This window comes from Typha latifolia, chromosome 4, assembly GCF_019914945.1.
Source record: "Typha latifolia isolate L0001 chromosome 4, TyphaL0001v2, whole genome shotgun sequence".
Classification (NCBI taxonomy): domain Eukaryota; kingdom Viridiplantae; phylum Streptophyta; class Magnoliopsida; order Poales; family Typhaceae; genus Typha; species Typha latifolia.
In genome coordinates, this window is record NC_133089.1 from 12,156,009 (window position 1) to 12,176,040 (window position 20,032).

The 20,032-nt window shown below is 35.0% G+C and overlaps 4 protein-coding genes across 4 annotated transcripts; 3 read left to right on the plus strand and 1 right to left on the minus strand.

Moving 5' to 3' along the window:
• The first annotated feature begins 965 nt into the window (after positions 1-965).
• On the plus strand, positions 966-2,889 carry LOC140787043 (23 kDa jasmonate-induced protein-like). Its single transcript, XM_073135792.1, has 3 exons — positions 966-992; positions 1,719-2,193; positions 2,336-2,889. Exons 2-3 carry the CDS (start codon positions 1,738-1,740, stop codon positions 2,531-2,533), a joined length of 654 nt encoding a protein of 217 aa, XP_072991893.1. The 5' UTR covers positions 966-992; positions 1,719-1,737; the 3' UTR covers positions 2,534-2,889.
• Positions 2,890-7,870: 4,981 nt separating this feature from the next.
• LOC140787384 (uncharacterized) lies at positions 7,871-10,756 on the minus strand. Its single transcript, XM_073136282.1, has 3 exons — positions 10,095-10,756; positions 9,590-9,653; positions 7,871-8,683 (listed from the first exon to the last, which is right to left on the minus strand). The coding sequence occupies exons 1-3, from the start codon at positions 10,670-10,672 to the stop codon at positions 8,207-8,209; spliced, it is 1,119 nt and encodes a 372-aa protein (XP_072992383.1). The 5' UTR covers positions 10,673-10,756; the 3' UTR covers positions 7,871-8,206.
• Positions 10,757-11,554: 798 nt separating this feature from the next.
• On the plus strand, positions 11,555-13,147 carry LOC140787385 (23 kDa jasmonate-induced protein-like). The gene is made up of 3 exons (XM_073136283.1): positions 11,555-11,825; positions 11,975-12,449; positions 12,587-13,147. The coding sequence occupies exons 2-3, from the start codon at positions 11,994-11,996 to the stop codon at positions 12,782-12,784; spliced, it is 654 nt and encodes a 217-aa protein (XP_072992384.1). The 5' UTR covers positions 11,555-11,825; positions 11,975-11,993; the 3' UTR covers positions 12,785-13,147.
• Positions 13,148-15,878: 2,731 nt separating this feature from the next.
• LOC140785984 (23 kDa jasmonate-induced protein-like) lies at positions 15,879-16,777 on the plus strand. Its single transcript, XM_073134145.1, has 2 exons — positions 15,879-16,222; positions 16,533-16,777. Exons 1-2 carry the CDS (start codon positions 15,941-15,943, stop codon positions 16,728-16,730), a joined length of 480 nt encoding a protein of 159 aa, XP_072990246.1. The 5' UTR covers positions 15,879-15,940; the 3' UTR covers positions 16,731-16,777.
• The last annotated feature ends 3,255 nt before the right edge of the window (positions 16,778-20,032 follow it).

Consider the following 20,032-nt stretch of genomic DNA (forward strand, 5'->3'; position numbering starts at 1 on the left):
CACCAGTGTTTTTATTTTATCTTGATTGATAAGGTCGCTCGGGTTTAGTGTGTTCACAAATGAATATCTGCATCAAAACCAATTTTTTTATTTTATCTTGATTGATAAGGTCATTCGGGTTTAGTGTGTTCACCAAAGAATGTCTGCATCAACACTAGTGTTTTATTTTCTCGATTGATAAAATTGCTCAGGTATAGTGTGTTCACAAATAAATATATATATATAAACACCACTATTGTTATTTTGTCTTGATTTATAAGGTCGCCTGGGTTTAATACGTTCACAAATAAATATCTATATAAATACTAATATTTTTATTTTATCTCGATTGATAAGATCGCTAAGGTTTAGTATATTCACAAATAAATATATATATATAGAGGATGTAAATCAGTATATCTGGTGTTCCAATATTTTCAACATATAATACTATTTATTAATTCTAGTAGGTGGGTGGTCCTTTCCATCTAGTAATTGCAGCTTGCGAATAAAGTCTACGAACTGTGTGGATAGTCTTTTTATATAGTAGTTATAAAGTCCTTTCCATCCAGTCTTTCCCTCAATGTTAAATATTTTTTAAAAAAAATAACTAAAATAAACTTAGTTTCCCACCTTTCTTCTCTCTTCCACTCTCCATCTCGTCTTTCCGTCAATGTTAAATATTTTTTGAAAAAAAATAACTAAAATACACTTAGTTTTCCACTTTTCTTCTCTCTTGCACTCTCCTCTCTTAGGGCAAAAACGTGATTACCAAGGATATTGTCATAGTCTTTCTAATATTCTATCAACTTACTTCTATACCTATTGGCTAAAATATATATCTCAAATTATAAATAATTAAATTATAGAGTGTGAACTATAAATTCGTTAAAAAAAAGTATAAAATACAAATTTTCCTAATAGCTATTGTCCGCTCTTTGAGTCTGGAAATGTTCTATATATAGATGTGTTAGCAAAGCCTGCTTGTGTGAAAAATTGAGAACTCTTGTGAGGTATTGTTCTATCTCCTTAGAGCAATATTTGCTACATATCTCTTTCTATTTTCTCCTATCATATCTCTTTGATTTTATTTTTCACTTCTTTCTTTTTCCATTTGATCTTTTCCTGTTATATATAGTCTTCCACCTTTTCTTCTGCCATGTTATGTTTAATTATCCTACCGTTTATTATTAATTTTCATCGTATATAAAAGTTATATAGATATTATTATTTGCTTCTTCTCTCTGCAATGCCCCCTACGAGGGAATGTCATTTCTTGCAAGGAAGTAATCCATATAACTTTTATAAACGCGCACTGTTTATGATGAGGTGCAATATCTATTAGCTTTTGTATGGCCTTTAGATTATTATATATGAGTGCTTCTTTAATCTAATAATTAGAAACATATATTGTTGTGTAATACTTGCTTCTATTCACTTGGTTGCATGATCTTATTAACATTATTCGATAGGCATATATATATATATATATATATTCTCTTACTAAAAGAAAATAGTAGCGCAGGACAAAAGAAAGTAATGACAAATTTGATAGTTATTTGTATTATGTTGTACGATGAAATCTGGAAATAGAAGAAGGAAAGAAGATCAGCAATACATTCGGGGCTAAATTATTCGGTTTCAAACAATTATATAAGGTTATATAGTTGGTCAGCTTTAGCGATGTTACGTAACAATAATAACTTATAATCAACACTCATATTTATTTGCGTTTGTAGGAATTGATCTATAGAATCGATGGCATACAACGTATTTGGAACCCCTGTCACCACTAAAACATTGGAAAGAATGAGCGAGTACATTGGAAAGACAATAACACGCAAAGACAGGGCTAAAGTTGCTCTCGATATGAAAAATGCAGAGAGTAAGGATGTGAATGCTCGTCAATTTGTGGAGCAGCTAAAAGAGAGGTATGGCAATGGGGTCGCTACGCTATGCGTTATATACAATGCCACTGGGGACCCTCTAACGTATATCACGAGCCATGATTATTTTGGCCACATTTGGTACTCCCCATACCCATACAAGATAGAGAATGGCCAGTGGGGTGCGTTTCTACACGGGAAAGTTGCCGGAGCAACATCTGGCTCAAATGCAGCTGTAGTGTACCGCGGCATGAACCAAGCAGGGGATTATTGTGACTGGATGCTCGCTTGGGACAACCCGTGGAATAGAATCATTTATTCATGCAAGGTAAGTACTATTGGTACTCATGAAGAGGCCAAACTCTAATATTTTATAACTATTAAGGTATGCAATACAATACAATCAAGGGCCGAGTGAGCAAAACCATTTACAAAACAAATGATCTATTAATTGTTCATGCAAGTTGCAGGCGTACACCGAGATCCGTGAACCTAACCACTTCGACAACACCGTTTGGGGTGTAATCAGTGATAAGATGGAGAGATCTGGCATCCATTGCGAAGATGTCTGGAACGGGTGTTGGTCAGGTGTGTCGATCGGTGATGACACCACCACTGTATACGAGGGAATAATGACGCTACAAGATGTTGCCAAATTTGCTCCCTAATATGAACCGGGTTGGGTCGAGTCACATCATCATGATATTGGACTCAATGGATCGAGTTTATTTATCTTTTTTTAAAATCATGATGTAAGCTATTAAGACAAGTCTAATTAAGTCATGTGAGCCCTTAAAGCAAGTCTAATTAAGTCAAATAAGCCTATAAGGCAAGTCCAATTAAATTATGTGAGTTAGTAAGACAAGTCTAGTTAAGTAAAATAAGTCTATAAGGCAAGTCAAATTATGTCATATAAGTTTTTTTGGTAAATCCTAGTTTGAGTTGTGTAAGCCGTATGGCTAGTTCTAGTAGGACTCATTGTACTCGACCAATATATATAAAAAGGATAGACTCTTTTGTTTAATCATTCAAGCATTGAGAAATTACTCAGTCTAGTTAATTTATTATTATCATATTTACCATTTTATCGTAGCTGTCAGATGATCTTTATCTTTATAGTAGTAGATTTTAACCGTAGAACTCTTCCAAACTTTCAAACTTTAGCCACTACTTTCCGTCACAAGCCACCTACCTTATGGCCATCCACCACCACCTTTAGTCATCTGCCACCCTCTGACGACCATCGCAATATTAGATAATTACCAATTTATCCCATTCTGATCTCCCTCCATTGGACTCAATGAGGATACAAACCATAAAAATAGTATAATTTCCTTACATTCTAGATCCTAGGCCCATAACACACAGGTACCGAGATCGAAACTTAGGTCTAATGCCACTATTACAAACTAGATACGAACACGTGGGTTAAGTCAGTTGAGTCAAGTCAAGTTATTTTGTTAGATTTAAATTTCAAATAAAGTAGATACCTCGCATGTGAATCCAATCCACGGGGACTTTACTCTTATAAATAAGAGTGGTCATGAGTTGATTATTATCATGGAATGATATAGAGTTTATTTTTTTTATTTATCTCGCCCTAATCTTTTATCATATTCGTTAGATTGTCACTATCTTCGTAGGAGTAGATCTTAACCGTAGAATTCTGATCAAATGAGACAGACAAATGCATCTATTATAAGATGAATGAAAATGACATTGTGACCATAGGCTTATATAATGGATGATATATTTATTTGTAGCAAGAGTGAATTATGATTATTAATTATAATTAGTTTAATTAATGATTAATTAGGTTATGACTATTAAGCATAAATATAGGTAATACTTTTATTTATTTATTTATTTATATTAGATTTATGTACTAATATTCATATTATATGCATTTTAAGTAATTTTAACAATTTATTGTATACTATTGTGTGTAGAATAAGATACTAGTCTTATTTATTTATTTATTATTTTGCATAATTAAGTAAATACTATATAATTTTTTATTAATCAAGATAGAGTAAGAATTATAAAATTTATTATAAAATAGATCTTATCTATACTTATATCTTATTTATAATTATTTAGCTTTTACTTTATAATTATATATTTAGAATATTTTTAAATAAAAAGAAACAAACATTTCTCCTTATGTTATAACTAGCATTTTATGATAATAGTATAATTATAGTGCTTGAATCGTATCTATAATATAGATCTAGTTATGTAATAAAAAATAAAAAGAAGTAATTCTAAATCTAATAAACCTTTATATTTTACTTAAATTAATTTTAATTAGATAAACGACTAACTTTATGCTATTTAAATATTTTAAGATCCCGAACCCTCTTATGTGAGACCTCGTGGACCCTGTCGATGAGTTGACGTTTGATTAATGGATGTGAGGGATACGTGGTTCGGGTCTTCTGATTAGAAGTGAGTAGTCTTATCACCTAGACGCCTTTCTCAAATTAGGTTATATTATATATTATATATATTCTTGTTTGACCTCCAGCATGATTATATGACTTTATCTAGAAATGATTATAATTGAGCAAATTTTTATCATGCATGTGATTAGGTTGATCTTGGATATGAGTATCATAATGATAAATAGAGTTGATTAGAGATGACTATACTATTATAATTTTATGTCCAGTCGATTTGTAGCATGAGTATGAATATGATAGATTAGCATGGGTATGCATGTGCTGACTAAATGATTAGAGACTATATTACATCATTTTTCTCTTGATTCCTGTTCCACCTAAAATCATGTTATGCATTGACTTGTTATTATACTGGATATATGCATATGATCTGTCATTTAGAAGGCCAGCAAAAAATATGATTGATAGGATAGTTGATAGAAAGCATGAGGATACCCGAGTAGGCGCGAGGGTTAGGGCGCACTTAGTGGATGATTGGTCGGTCGACATAATCGCAATCCTGTGGCCTTACGTCTGAGGTCGTTAGTCTGTGTGTGCAACAGATATTCGGACACATGTCATTCGCTAGGGCATATATGGCGAGTTATCCTCATGAGGTTTCTATCAGCTCGAATGCTGCCCAGTTTGGATGGATATTGATACCCTAGTGGGTGACAGAGTATGGTTATATTTAAGATACTTCTTGTGGGTAGAAGAGTATGCTTTGAACCTTCCGGCATGATATTGAGACCGAGTACCGGGTGTTAACTGTGCATCGTGGTCTAGTATGATGATGACATATAGAGCTGATATTGATGACTGAGATATTAAAAAATGCATATGATTTTTTATCATCTGATTACCTGATTATCGAGTGGTCAATATATATTATATATGGTTGTATTTGATACAATAGCATGGTCATAGTCTAGTATGATGATGACATATAGAGCTGATATTGATGACTGTGATGTTGAAAAATATATATGAATTTTTTATAATCTGATTACTTGATTATCGAGTGGTCAATATATATCATATATGGTTGCATTTGATACAATAGTATGATCATGGTTGGCATGCATCATGTGTCATATTTGAGAGAGAGTTATGATGATAGTATGACATGGTGATTTATTTATTCATTATCGATGATTGCATACTTTTACTAGTTATGACATATTATCTACTTTTCATTTATATATTATTGATGATACATTCATATACTCATTCATGACATAATGCTCTTTCTAATTCATATTATCCAGTACATGATTTATTCTCTGTTTGACATCACTAATTTAGGGTAAGATATATTCACTGAGTCTTTTGCTTATGACTCTCTTTATTTTTTTTTCTAACCCCCTCAGATATCCCGAGAAGATATATTAGATTGATGAAGTGAGCTATAGGTGCGAGACGGTATAGATGATAATTTGTATAAAAATTGAGTTGTATCGTTGTTTATTATATCTTGATAGTTTGTCATAGCCTGTGTGGGTCCTGCCAGATTATGTAGTGGTCTAGTGTATATTATTGTAGACTTAGATATTCATATGTTAACGGTTTTATTTGGTTGATATTATGATTTATTTGGTGTTGGATTATGTAAGCATGGATATATTAGCAGGTATTATTTGATGATGGGATCTACACTTTGAGAGTAAAAAATATAAGAAACACCTTCGGAGATAGGATCTATCTCACGCTATTGATAATAATATGCTAAAAATGAAGTGTGAAAAAGACAATTGCAAGCACAAAAGTTTTTACGTAGAAATACCCCCAAACAAACAATTTGACGTGCAGGAAGGACTCCATCAGGCATGGATGCCACATAACATGTATGCCCATCAGTGCTAAATATGTCATGATCCTAAAAATTGATGAAGAGATCAAACAAGAACCCCACAAATGCTCCTATAAGAAAACTATGACGACTCATTGTAGCAACGCCTCACTGTAGGATGCCACATCCACCATCGCATTGCGTGCTATTATTTGGAAGCATACGACGCCACATCCACACTAGACTTCACATCTTGAGGACAAGGTGGGGAAAGCGTAGTGGGTTGTGATGGTTTATTAGCGTCCCTTGTTATCTTAATTTTTAGCTTTTTCTTAATTATGCATTGTATTTCATTTTTAGACCTTGAAGTATTGTTAATTGCTTACTAGATGTTTAGGGAAATAAGATAGTTTCTAACAAGTGAGTTCGAAAACAAATTATTGGCATTCGAATGCTTGATTCGCATTCGCAAATCTAGAGACTTGTATTGGGGCGTTTGAACGCCTGATTTGTGTTAGCAAATCCTGAGACCTATTTGGGGCGTTCGAACGTGATCGGGATGCGTTCGAATGCGCGATGGGAAAATTGAGTCCTAATAAGATTTTTCTAGGATTTTGAATAATTAGTTGGCCTCTAAATATGTGGAAAGGCAGCTTCTTTTCATTATTAATTAATCAAAGGAACTTGGACTCTTCTTCTTCTTTCTCTTCTCCTTCCTCCAAGCTTGGTTGACCTAGGTCTTGCTATGACCCATCATTGCTAACCATCTCCTCGACTAGTCGTACCTCTTGACCCTAAGGAGCGGCGTACCTTCCTCTCTATCCTTCTCTTGCAACCTAGTAGTTTTTAGTCATATTTTATAATATTATTTATTTGTTTATAGTGAGATATTATATTTATTATTTTGTAAAGATATCCGTTGCTTTGAAAAGTGAAGAGGGTAAATTTGTAACTATATTTCTTGTTATTACTCGTATTCCCTTATCACCGATGGAAGTTGCAATCAAAATTTTTACATAACCTATTCACTTGGGCAGGTTTACGCAAGTTTTGTTTTATAACAACTACTTAGAAAATTATTCCCTTTTAAAAAAAATAAAGATCATTTTGTGTTATGCTTCTCTTGTCTCATATTTTCTTAATTTAGGTTTTAAAATTACAAATATAAAAAAAGAAGATTATAACTGCATACAGATTAAGTGACACCAATATAACTCCAAGATTTATGTCAGATTTTAGCCTAGCTATAAAGGATAAAATATAATTTTTCCAATTGTAAACTATAAAAAGAGATGATTTCATATCTCTTATCGTTTATATCTATGATGAGTACGTTACCCTTGTTGTTAAATCACAGTAGCTCATATATCTACCATCATTAACTTTAATGTCATTTTATGCAAACAAAATTATTATAAATTAAATCTGGAACAATTTGAATGTAAGAAAATTATGATACTTTTATAAAAGGAAGCGTGAAAGTCACGGATCTAATGTGTTAGTTTCACATGATCTCAATATCGAAGTGAAAAGATAAAATTAAAATAGTGGAAGAATGTTAGAACTGGAAAGGTTGATAATTATCTAAAAGTGGTCGTTGGAGGGTGGCGGTCGGCCGAGGGTGGTGAGAGACAACCGTAAGGTAGGGTGGCTTGTGGACAAAGATGGTGGGTAAGATTTAGAGGTAGAATTAGGATTCTAAGTTAGATGTACTTTTAGAAAAATAAACGGCTATGACTAAATTATCTTACTCTTACTCTTATAATAGTCTAAGGTTAAAACATAATTATTTATTCTTTATTGGATGCTTCGATTAAATAAAAGATCCCTCTATAGATAGAGGTCGCTGTACAATGAGTCATACTAGGAATAGTTCTAAAAGCTTACACGACTCAAATTAGGATTTGTCTTAAATACTTACTTGACTTAACTTATCTTAAGGGCTTATTTGACCTATTTAAACTTATTTTATGGGCTTACTTGACTTAACTAGACTTACTCTAAGGGTTTACATCATGATCAATTAATTAAAATACAGATAGACTCAATCTATTGAGCCCAATATCCTTATGATGTGATTCGACCTGATTGAGTTCACATCAAAAATCTTACTAAGGTTTTGGAGGATTGTCTTCATATGCAATTTGACGTGCAAGAGAAACCCCATCAGGCATGGGTGCCACATAACATACATGCCCATCCGTGCTGAATGTGTCCTTCCCCCCAGAATTGATGAAGAAATCAAGCAAACACCCAACAAATGCTCCAATGAGAAAGCTCCCTATTATGCTAGACATTGTCCCGGCCAAGAGCACAAACATAGCAGATGCCTCAATGCCTTCCAATGCTCCGCTAGTCAAGGCGGCAGTGACAACTCTCCCGACCAGCGCACCACCGACGTACGACGCTACATCCACCACTGCGTCACGAGTTGCAATTTGGAAGCCATGCTCAACCGAGAAGACATCCCACACCAGTGTGCCCGCTTTGTAGAGGAGGACGAGTTTGCCCGCGCCTCGTATGATGGTTTTCACGTCGTCCACTTCGATACTTCCTAGTCCTGATACCTGGAGGATTCTATCGTACACCTACATGCATGCATTAACGTGAAAGATACTTGTCAGTTATCTATCAATGCAAATAGATATATTGCAACATATTTAAAACATAGAAGAGATCAAAAGCGCCATGAATAAGGGCGGTGAGGTTCCATGAGAGAGGGGCCTAAGGATTTACCTTAGAAAAAGTCCTTATCAAGTTGAGGGGAGCTGATCAGCCAGGCCCAGCTCACTGGAGGTTACACGTGATTATCGGGTGAGCAGGCCTAGTTCGGGCCGGGCTAAAATATTCTAGTCTATTATTGTCCATTAGCTCATTAGATATTAGGCTTGGATTGGATATAATGGGTTTAACATAATAGGTTAAATATTAAAAATACTATATCTTATTGGGCTGAGTTTAATGGGATATTTTAGTTATCTTTTATGGTAACATACTTATATATTGATATATAGTTTACTAGATATCTATTTTGAGACTAAGAAAATTATAGAAATATGCATATATTATGCGTTGGGCTACAGATGAGAGTAGTGGATCAGGCTTTCAGACGGGCAAAAGCTTAGCCAATACCGCCCACTACTATCTTAGGCTCAGGTTGGGCCGAGCCTAAATCAGGCTCAGGAGGGGGGCTTAGCCCGATTACAACCGGGTGGTTTGGACAGGTCAGGCCTAATAATCATGTCTACTCAAGGTTGCTCGTTTACCTCAAATATGAGCTAGAGATGTTAAGAGCGTAAATAATCCAAAATCACCATTCTAGACACGTAAGCTTAAGCTTTTTAAAGTAACATTATTGAGATAACAACTAACAACGGGTAAACTCAAATTATCTACCTCATTTTTAATGCATAGTGATGAAAATGAGGTGATCAACAAAAGCCGTACATCAAAATTTATGCAAGACATTAATCCTCAATCATATCACTCATTACCTTTAGCTTTTGTACATCTTCCAGCTCCTCAAACGCTCCTTTCAATCCCATCTCTACCTGGTAACTGGACAATTCGTGCACCATTCAAACATCATATTCATAATATTATTTGAATTGTATAAGAAGAGTTTCCGTTCGGACGGGGTTTTCCCAAAGCATTTTTCTCGTAAGAGTAAAAAGGCAATTGAGATTGCTTCAAGAGTCACTAAGGTTGAGCTACAACAACTAATTATTGCCTTGTCTTGTGGTTGACGTTCTTAAAAACATATGATAAAGTATTTCATTTTCCCAAGCTAATTTTGATCTATGTGCTTTTTCTAGGTATAGGTATATTTCATTTTTTTTAACAATAATCTAAAGGGGTATATAACAAAACTAAAGCATATGATAAAGTATTGAGAGAGAAATATGCAAATATCTTGCTAGGTCAAAAACAATATCCAATCTAATTTCAACATAACAAAACCTAGATGAAAACATAAGATCTATGAACTGGAGTACGTACCTCTCCACTAGCTCATGAAACTCCATGCCGGTGCTCTTGACCCATGTAGAGTAATCGTGTGACAAGCTACTTTTATACATCTTAGTAAACTTCAACATAGCATCGCCGCACTTGGCTGCTTCGATTCCCAGACGTTCGACGTCGTCGTTGTTCCAAGCTGTTGGTCTCACCTCATCCAGATCTTTAATAAGAGATTGGATGTGTTCATTGATCTTTTCTAAATATTTTATTCGTACAAGGTAGTTTGGTATAGTTTGGAGTGCATTATTTACGCAGTAGACAATATAAGAATTGATGTTATCAGCAATAGGAGCCTTAACTTTATCATCCTGATACTTGCGTTTCACTTCAGAGCCAGCATCCAAGAGACCCAACACGGATTCGTAGTTAGACCTACTATCTGCGAGGTATTTGGCGAGCTCGTTTTCGGACCCAAATTTGATGGAGTATATGGCATCTTCTTCTGTGCGGTAAATCATAAGAGCAAGCTTGCGAAGCTGGCCATCGTTGAGAATAACAACTCTATCCATTTGAGTATGAGATGTGTGCATGTGTAATGAGGCAGAGGAACATCCCATGGTTATTTATAAGCAGAGATCCGTGGTGCATTACGCCATGCATAGAAATTTTTTTTAATTCTCTCAATGCCTTCGACCATCTATGGTGGTGTTTTATTTTATCTTAATTGATAAGGTAGCTTAGGTTGGGTATGTGATGGCTGATGAACTTTCACCAAATCATATCTTCAATCATAAATTATATATATATTTTTTTGACTTTTGATAAAGTCGCTCTGGTTTAGTGTGTTCACAAATGAATGTCTACATCAAAACTAATGTTTTTATTTTATCTTGACTGATAAGGTTGCTCGGGTTTAGAGCGTTCACAAATAAATGTCTGCATCAAAACCAATGTTTTTATTTTAACTTGACTAATAAGGTCGCTCGGGTTTAGTGTGTTCACAAATGAATGTCTGCATCAACACTAGTTTTTTTTTCTCGATCGATAAGAATGCTCAGGTATAATGTGTTCACGGATGAATATCTACATCAACACCAGTATTTTTATTTTTGTCTTGATTGATAAGGTCGCTTGGGTTTAATGCGTTCACAAATGAATATCTTTATAAACACGAATGTTTTTATTTTATCTTGATTGATACGGTCGCTAAGGTTTAATATGTTCACAAATAGATATATATATATAATTAAATAAGGATGTATATCAGTATATCTAGTGTCACAATATTTTCAACATATAATATTATTTATTAATTCTAGTATGTGGGTGGTCCTTTCCATCTAATTGCAGCAAGCGAATAAAGTCTGCAAACTTTGTAGATGGTCTTTTTATATCGTAGTTATAAAGTCCTTTCCATCCGATCTTTTCGTCAATGTTAAATATTAATTTATTTTAACTAACTAAAATACACTTAGTTCCCCACCGTTCTTCTTTCTTACACTCTCCTCTCTTACGGCAAAACGTGATTGCTAATGATATTGTCATAGTTTTACTAATATTCTATCAACGTATTTCTATACCCATTTACTAAAATATATATATCGAATTATATATAATTAAAATATAGAGTGTAAACTATAAATTCGTTAAAAAAATATTAAATATAAATTTTCCTAATAGATATTGTACGCTCTTTGAGTCTGAAAAAGTTCTATATATAGATGTGTTAGCAATGCCATACTTGTGTGAAAAATTGAGAAGTCTTGTGAGGTATCGTTCTATCTCCTTAAATATTTGCTAGATATCACTTTCTATTTAATTTCTCCTATCACATCTCTTTGATTTTATTTTTCAGCTTTAGCGATGTTATGTAACAATAATAACTTATAATCTGCACTCATATTTATTTGCGTTTGTAGGAATTGATATATAGAATCGATGGCATACAACGCATTTGGAATCCCTGTCACCACCGAAACATTGGAAAGAATGAGCGAGTACATGGGAAAGACGATAACACGCAAAGACAGGGCTAAAGTTGCTCTGGATATGAAAAATGCAGAGAGTAAGGATGTGAATGCTCATCAATTCGTGGAGCAGCTAAAAGAGAGATATGGCAATGGGGTCGCTACGCTATGCCTTATATACAATGCCACTGGGGACCCTCTAACGTATATCACGAGCCATGATTATTTTGGCCACATTATGTACTCCCCATACCCACACAAGATAGAGAATGGCCAGTGGGGTGCGTTTCTACACGGGAAAGTTGCTGGAGCAGCATCTGGCTCAAGTGCAGCTGTAGTGTACCGTGGCATGAACCAAGCTGGGGATCATTGTGACTGGATGTTGGCTTGGGACAACCCGTTGAATAGAATCATTTATTCATGCAAAGTAAGTACTATTCGTACTCATGAAGAGGCTAAACTCTAATATTTTATAACTATTAAGGCACGCAGTACAATCAAGGGCTGAGTGAGCAAAACCATTTACAAAACTATTGATCTATTAATTGTTCATGCATGTTGCAGGCGTACACCGAGATCCGTGAACCTAACCACTTCGACAACACCGTTTGGGGTGTAATAAGTGATAAGATGGAGAAATCTAGCATCCATTGCGAAGATGTCTGGAACGGGTGTTGGTCAGGTGTGTCCATCCGTGATGACACTACCACCGTATATGAGGGGATAATGACGCTACAAGATGTTGCCAAATTTGCTCCTTAATACGAACCGGGTCGGGTCGAGTCGGGTCAAGTCACATCAGCATGATATTGGATTTAATGGATCGAGTTTATTTATCTTTTATTTAATTCATGATGTAAGCTATTAAGATAAGTCTAGTTAAATCCCCTTAAGGTAAGTCTAGTTAAGTCAAATAAGCCTATAAGGCAAGTCCAATTAAATCATGTGGGTCAGTAAGACAAGTCTAGTTAAGTCAAATAAGCCTATAAGGCAAGTCCAATTATGTATGTAAGCCTTTAGGGCAAATCCTAGTTCGAGTTGTGTAAGCTTTTATGGCTAATTTTAGTAATGACTCATTGTACCCGACCAATATATATAGAGGGGCTAGACTCCTTTGTTTAATCATCCAAGCATTGAGAAATTATTCAGTTTAGTTAATTTATTATTATCATATTTACTATTTTATTGTAGCTGTTAGATTGTCTTTATCTTTATAGCCATTCACCACCACATTTAGTCATCTGTCACCCTTCGATGACCGTCGCAATGTTAGATAATTACCAATTTATCCAATTTTAATCTTCCTCCATTGTTTTATTTTTATCTTTTCACTTCGACCTCGAAATAATGTGAAACCAAAACCATTGGAGTTCGCCACCTTCCGACGACCACCGTCGCCTTTGGTTGTCCGCCACCTTATTATACAGCAGCCCACTGTCGCCTTTGGTTGTCCGCCACCTTCCGACGACCACCGCAATGTAAGAACCACTAAATGTGCTTTTATTGGTTATGCTTCGAATAACAAAGCTTATCATTTTCTAGAGATGAATACAAATGTTGTGATTATATCTAGAGATGTCGAATTCTTTGAGGATAAAATATTTAAAGAATCTAAATCTCTAGATATTTAAATAATTAAGGGAAATCTCTAGATCATGATTCTTTTGAAAATTGTTTTGAAGATGTGGAAATAAGAAAATATAAAAGAATTAGACAAGAAATGAAATTTAGTCCAGATTTTATCACTTATCTTACGAAAGGCACTTCAAATTCTATTTTAAGTGAATTTTGTTTTGTCTTAATTTGGAAATAGAAGAGGCCAAACTCTAATTAAGCCTATAAGACAAGTCTAGTTAAGTCAAATAAGCCTATAAGGCAAGTCCAATTATGTTAAGTAAACCTTTAGGGCAAATCCTAGTTCGAGTTTTGTAAGCCTTTATGACTAGTTTTAGTAGAATTCATTGTACCCAACCAATATATATAGAGGGGATAGACTCCTTTGTTTAATTATTCAAGCATTGAGAAAATATTCAGTTTAGTTAATTTATTATTATCATATTTACCGTTTTATCATAGCTGTCAAATAGTCTTTATTTTTATAGGAGAAGACCTTAGCCATAGAACCCTTCCAAACTTCTAAACCCTAGCCATCACCTTCCTCCACGAGCCACCTACCTTACAGCCGTCCACCACCACCTTTAGTCATCCGCCACTCTCCTACAACCGTCGCAATGTTAGATAATTACCAATTTATCCGATTATGATCTTCCTCCATTGTTTTATTTTTATCTTTTCACTTCTACCTCGGAATCATGTGAAACCAAAACCATTGGATTCGTAACTAATGAGGATACAACACATAAAAATATTATAATTTTCTTACATTCTAGATCCTATGCCCCATAAGACACAGGTCCTAGGATCGAAACTTGGCTCTGATGTCCACTATTACGAACTAGATACGAATTCGTGGGTTAAGTCAGTCGAGTCAAGTCGGGTAATTTAGTTAGACTTCATTATTATTTTGAATTTCGAATAAAATGGATAATCAACATGTGGATCCGATCCATTAGGACTTTACTCTTATAAATAAAAGTGGTCATGAGTTGATTATTATTATGGAATGATATTGAGTTCAGTTATTTTCTTTATCTCGCATTTATCTTTTATCGTAGTCGTTAGATCGTCGTTAGCTTCGTAGGAGTAGATCTTAACTGCAGAACCATTGTTCCAAACCCTAGCCACCGTCCACCACCATGAGCCACCCTACTATACAACTGTCTACTACCGCCTTTGGCTGTTCGCCACCATCCGACGACCACCGCAACGTAAGAACCACAAAATGTGCTTTTATTTGTTATGCTTCTAATAGCAATGCTTATCATTTTCTAGAGTGCCACCGGAATCGCCGTCCCTGTGGATCGAAGCACCGGAGCTGCCTCACTCTCTCGATAAGTTAGATCTATAATTAATTAATTATTTTTGAGTTTTTCTTCTCCAAAACTTTCCCCTCTCAGTCTCGCCGGATCTAGCCGGTCAGCGGGTTCGTGCCTTGCTGCGTCGGTCCGGTGAGCTTCCCTTTTTCACAAGGATGCCCCTAGTGGCTTCCTTCGGCGCCCTCGTGGCCTATGCCATCGGGTTGCACCTCGCCTTGGCCGGCGGCCAAGGCGAGGTGGGTGCTCTCCGCCGACCACCTCTGGCGGCTCGGCTTCCCATCGACTGGGTTCTTCTTGCCGAGGGGAGAGTGTCAATACGGTCGGTCGGGTTGCCAGCGACCAGGTTTGTCGGCAGCCAGCCTTCTTCCCTCCTTTCGGTCGAGGTAAAGAAGAAGGGAGGCGGTCGAGCTGAGTGTAGCAGATCGGAAAGCTGAGTCGGGTTGGGTGCGGCCTAGCCCGAGGGCTCAGTGCGACCTAGCCCACCCCGTGGGCCAGCACTAGTGTTTTTATTTTGTCTTGATTGATAAGATCGCTTGGGTTTAATGCATTCACAAATGAATATCTATATAAACACCAATGTTTTTATTTTATCTTGATTGATACGGTCGCTAAGGTTTAGTATGTTCACAAATAGATATAAATAATTAAATAAGGATGTATATCAGTATATCTAGTGTTATAAATTCATTAAAATAATGTTAAATATAAAATTTCTTAATAGATATTATATGCTCTTTGAGTCTGAAAAAGTTCTATATATATATGTGTTAGCAAAGCCGTGCTTGTGTGAAAAATTGAAAGTCTTGTGAGGTATCGTTCTATCTCCTTAGAGCAATATTTGCTAGATATCAATTTCTATTTAATTTCTCCTATCACATCTCTTTGATTATATTTTTCAGCTTTAGCGATGTTATGTAACAATAATAACTTATAATCAACACTCATATTTATTTGCATTTGTAGGAATTGATATATAAAATCGATGGCATACAACGCATTTGGAATCCCTGTCACCACCGAAACATTAGAAAGAATGAGCGAGTACGTGGGAAAGACGATAACACACAAAGACAGGGCTAAAGTTGCTCTGGATATGAAAAATGCAGAGAGTAAGGATGTGAATGCTCATCAATTCGTGGAGCAGCTAAAAGAGAGGTATGGCAATGGGGTCGCTACGCTATGCCTTATATACAATGCCACTGGGGACCCTCTAACGTATATCACAAGCCATGATTATTTTGACCACATTTTGTACTCCCCATACCACACAAGATAGAGAATGGCCAGTGGGGTGCGTTTCTACACGGGAAAGTTGCCGGAGCAGCATCTGGCTCAAGTGCAGCTGTAGTGTACCGCGACATGAACCAAGCTGGGGATCATTGTTACTGGATGTTGGCTTGGGACAACCCGTTGAATAGAATAATTTATTCATGCAAAGTAAGTACTATTCGTACTCATGAAGAGGCCAAACTATAATATTTTATAATCATTCAGACACGCAGTACAATCAAGGGCCGAGTGAGCAAAACCATTTACAGAACTAATGATCTATTAATTGTTCATGCATGCTGCAGGCGTACACCGAGATCCGCGAACCTAACCACTTTGACAACACCGTTTGGGGTGTAATCAGTGATAAGATGGAGAAGTCTGGCATCCATTGCGAAGATGTCTGGAACGGGTGTTGGTCAGGTGTGTCCATCCGTGATGACACCACCACCGTATATGAGGGGATAATGACGCTACAAGATGTTGCCAAATTTGCTCCTTAATACGAACCGGGTCGGGTTGAGTCACATAAGCATGATATTGGACTTAATGGATCGAGGTTATTTATCTTTTATTTAATTCATGATGTAAGCTATTAGGACAAGTCTAGTTAAATCATATGAGCATTTAAGGCAAGTCTAGTTAAGTCAAATAAGCTTATAAGGCAAGTCCAATTAAATCATGTAAGTCAGTAAGATAAGTATAGTTAAGTCAAATAAGCCTATAAGGCAAGTCCAATTAAATCCTGTGGGTTAGTAAGACAAGTCTAGTTAAGTTAAATAAGTTTATAAGGCAAATCTAATTATGTCATGTAAGCATTTAAGGCAAATCCTAGTTCGAATTGTGTAAGCCTTTATAGCTAGTTCTAGTACGACTCATTGTACTCAACCAATATATATAGAGGGGATAGACTCCTTTCTTTGTAGCAAGAGTGATTTATGCATTAAAATAACTAGAAATATTTTATCATCCCACTTTGATATGAAAGATTTGGATATTGCAATGACTATTCTTGGTATGAAAATATACAAAGATAGAAACTCTCTTGTATTGTCCCAAAGTCATTATATGAAAAAAAATCTTTTAAAAAAAGTTTCACTCTTGGAAGGAAGTAAATCATTTGCACTATACTATAGAAGAAATACATATGTTATTGAAGGATATAGTAATGCAAACTGAAACTATGTCGATGATGATTTTAAATCTACAAATGGGTGGATTTTCACTCTTGGTGGTGCTGTTATTTGTTGCGGATCTAGTAAACATACTTGTATAACTTATTCTACCATGGAGTCTGAATTAGTGGCTTTGAGAGTAAAAAACATAAGAAACACCTTCGGAGATAGGACCTATCACACGCTATCAATAATAATATGTTAAAAATAAAGCGTGAAAAAGATAATCGCAAATACAAAAAGTTTTTACGTAGAAAAACCCCAAACGGGTAAAAAAATAACGGATTCAAACTCAGATCAAAACCAATTACTAAATCTTGTAGTTGTTAACAAGAAGCTTACTAATAACTCGTTGATTACCATGACTTAATCTATACCAACCTTGTTTACTAGACCACGCGACACACTGATTCCCCTGATAGGTTTCCAAATCTCAGTATCATTGAGATTATCCTTCCGCCTTAGTGACTCTCAAGATGTAGTTCTTCTATATCTGATGTAGATGTGTTGAGATGAGAATAATTCAGTATATTCTGTTTAGAGTAGAGAAGTGATCTCTAATGACCTCCAAAAAATGATTTCAATATGATTATAGACCGCTTTTCTAGAAAATGATCTCTAATTTAATATTTGACAGTCCTGACCTAGGGTTAGATTAAACCCCTTTATATACCTCTTAGAGATAAGATATCTCTTGGAGATAAAGTTTGTATCTCTTAGAGATAAAATAAATATCTCTTAGAGATAAAGTAAATATCTCTTGAAAATAGATAAATATCTTTTAAATGATTCTCCACACGTTCTCTTAAAGATAAGAAAAATAGACCCAAATCTAAATCAAATCAGCCAAGGCCATTCAAACACCCATAGTGCGTTTCTTCTTTCAAGGAAATGCATTTGAACGCCGGATGGTCTGTCAAATCGCTGAGTAGACAATTGAATGCAGAGTTTTTGTTCCTATGCCTTTCAATATATATTTTTTATATCACTTTAACTATCAGGACACTATTTGAATACTTCAATGACGATTCTAAAATTGTTTTAAATATTTTGACTTTAAAATTAATCTTCCACTTCGAAACATCTCATAACATGTCATAACTTGTGTATATGCTTATACATAAAATCTAGACATATTATATAAATAAAAATTATGTTTTGAAGCACAATTTACTAATTATATTAGTACACAGACAAAAAAAGGTAGAGAAGTGATCTCTAATGGCCTCCAAAAGATTATCTCAATATGATTATAGACCGCTTTTCTAAAAAATGACCTCTAATTTAATATTTGACAATCCTAACCTAGAGTTAGATTAAACCCCTCTTAGAGATAACATAAGATAAGTATCTCTTAGAGATAAAGTTTGTATCTCCTAGAGATAAAGTAAATATCTCTTAGAAATAGATAAACATCTCTTAAAAGATTCTCTATGGGTTCTCTTAAAGATAAGAAAAATAGACTCAAATCTAAGTCAAATCAGTCAAGGCCATTCAAACGCCCATAGTGCATTTTCTTCTTTCAGGGAAATGCGTTTGGACGTCGAATGGTCTATTCGAATTGCTGGGTAGACAATTGAATGTAGAGTATTTTTTTATACTACTTTAACCATTATGATACCGTTTGAATACTTTAATGACAATTCTAAAATTGTTTCGAATATTTTGACTTTAAAATTAATCTTCCACTTCAAAACATCTCATAACTTATTATAATTTGTGTATATGGTTATACATAAAATCTAGACATATTAGATAATAAAAATATGTTTTGAAACACAATTTACCAATTACATTAGTACAGATAAAACTTAACAGGGAGCGGTAGACAAAAAAGGTTAAGTGGATAAGAGATTTTTTGATTGATTTGTTAATGTGGCTAAATCCTATGACTCCTATTCCGATTCATTTTGATAGTCAAGCCACTTTGTCACGGGCCTATAACAAATCATATAATAGAATGTCAAGACACATACATATTAGACATAATCATGGGAGACAGCTATTAAAAGATGAAGTAATCACGTGAATTACATTTGATCATGCACAAATATAGCGAATCCTTTGACGAAAAGCCTTAACAAGGATTTAATTAGAAAAATATCTTGTGAGATGGGTCTAAGATCAGTTGAATAATATCATGAAAGGATGGCAACCCTACCTAAACGATGGATTTTTATGCTCTAAGTTCAAAGGGGAAAAATAAGTCTGGAGGGTGATGATGTAGCACACTATTTGGACCTACTAAAAAATTATATGGTAAGAGATATATTCTTGTAATGAATAAGTGAAGTTAAGTTAAACTCTTAATGCTTTCGTATAATATGTGTTTAATCTACATGTGCACCTAGAAGAACTCTACGTTATTTTTACTAACTAACCTTGACCAAATTACAAAAATACCCCTAATATTCTCTCTCATTTTCTATATCCCTCCACTATCTTCCCCACCTATCTCCTCCACCGCCGTCATCGTCGTCATCGCTGTCGCCGTCGCCGCCGCCACCACCTTTCCCCAATGAAGAAGATAGGGCTAATTTAGGTATTTATAAATTATTTTATATATTATAATAAAATATTCTTTTTTTAGTACCGTCTAAGTTATCCCGGGGTGTTAAATAAGAATTATA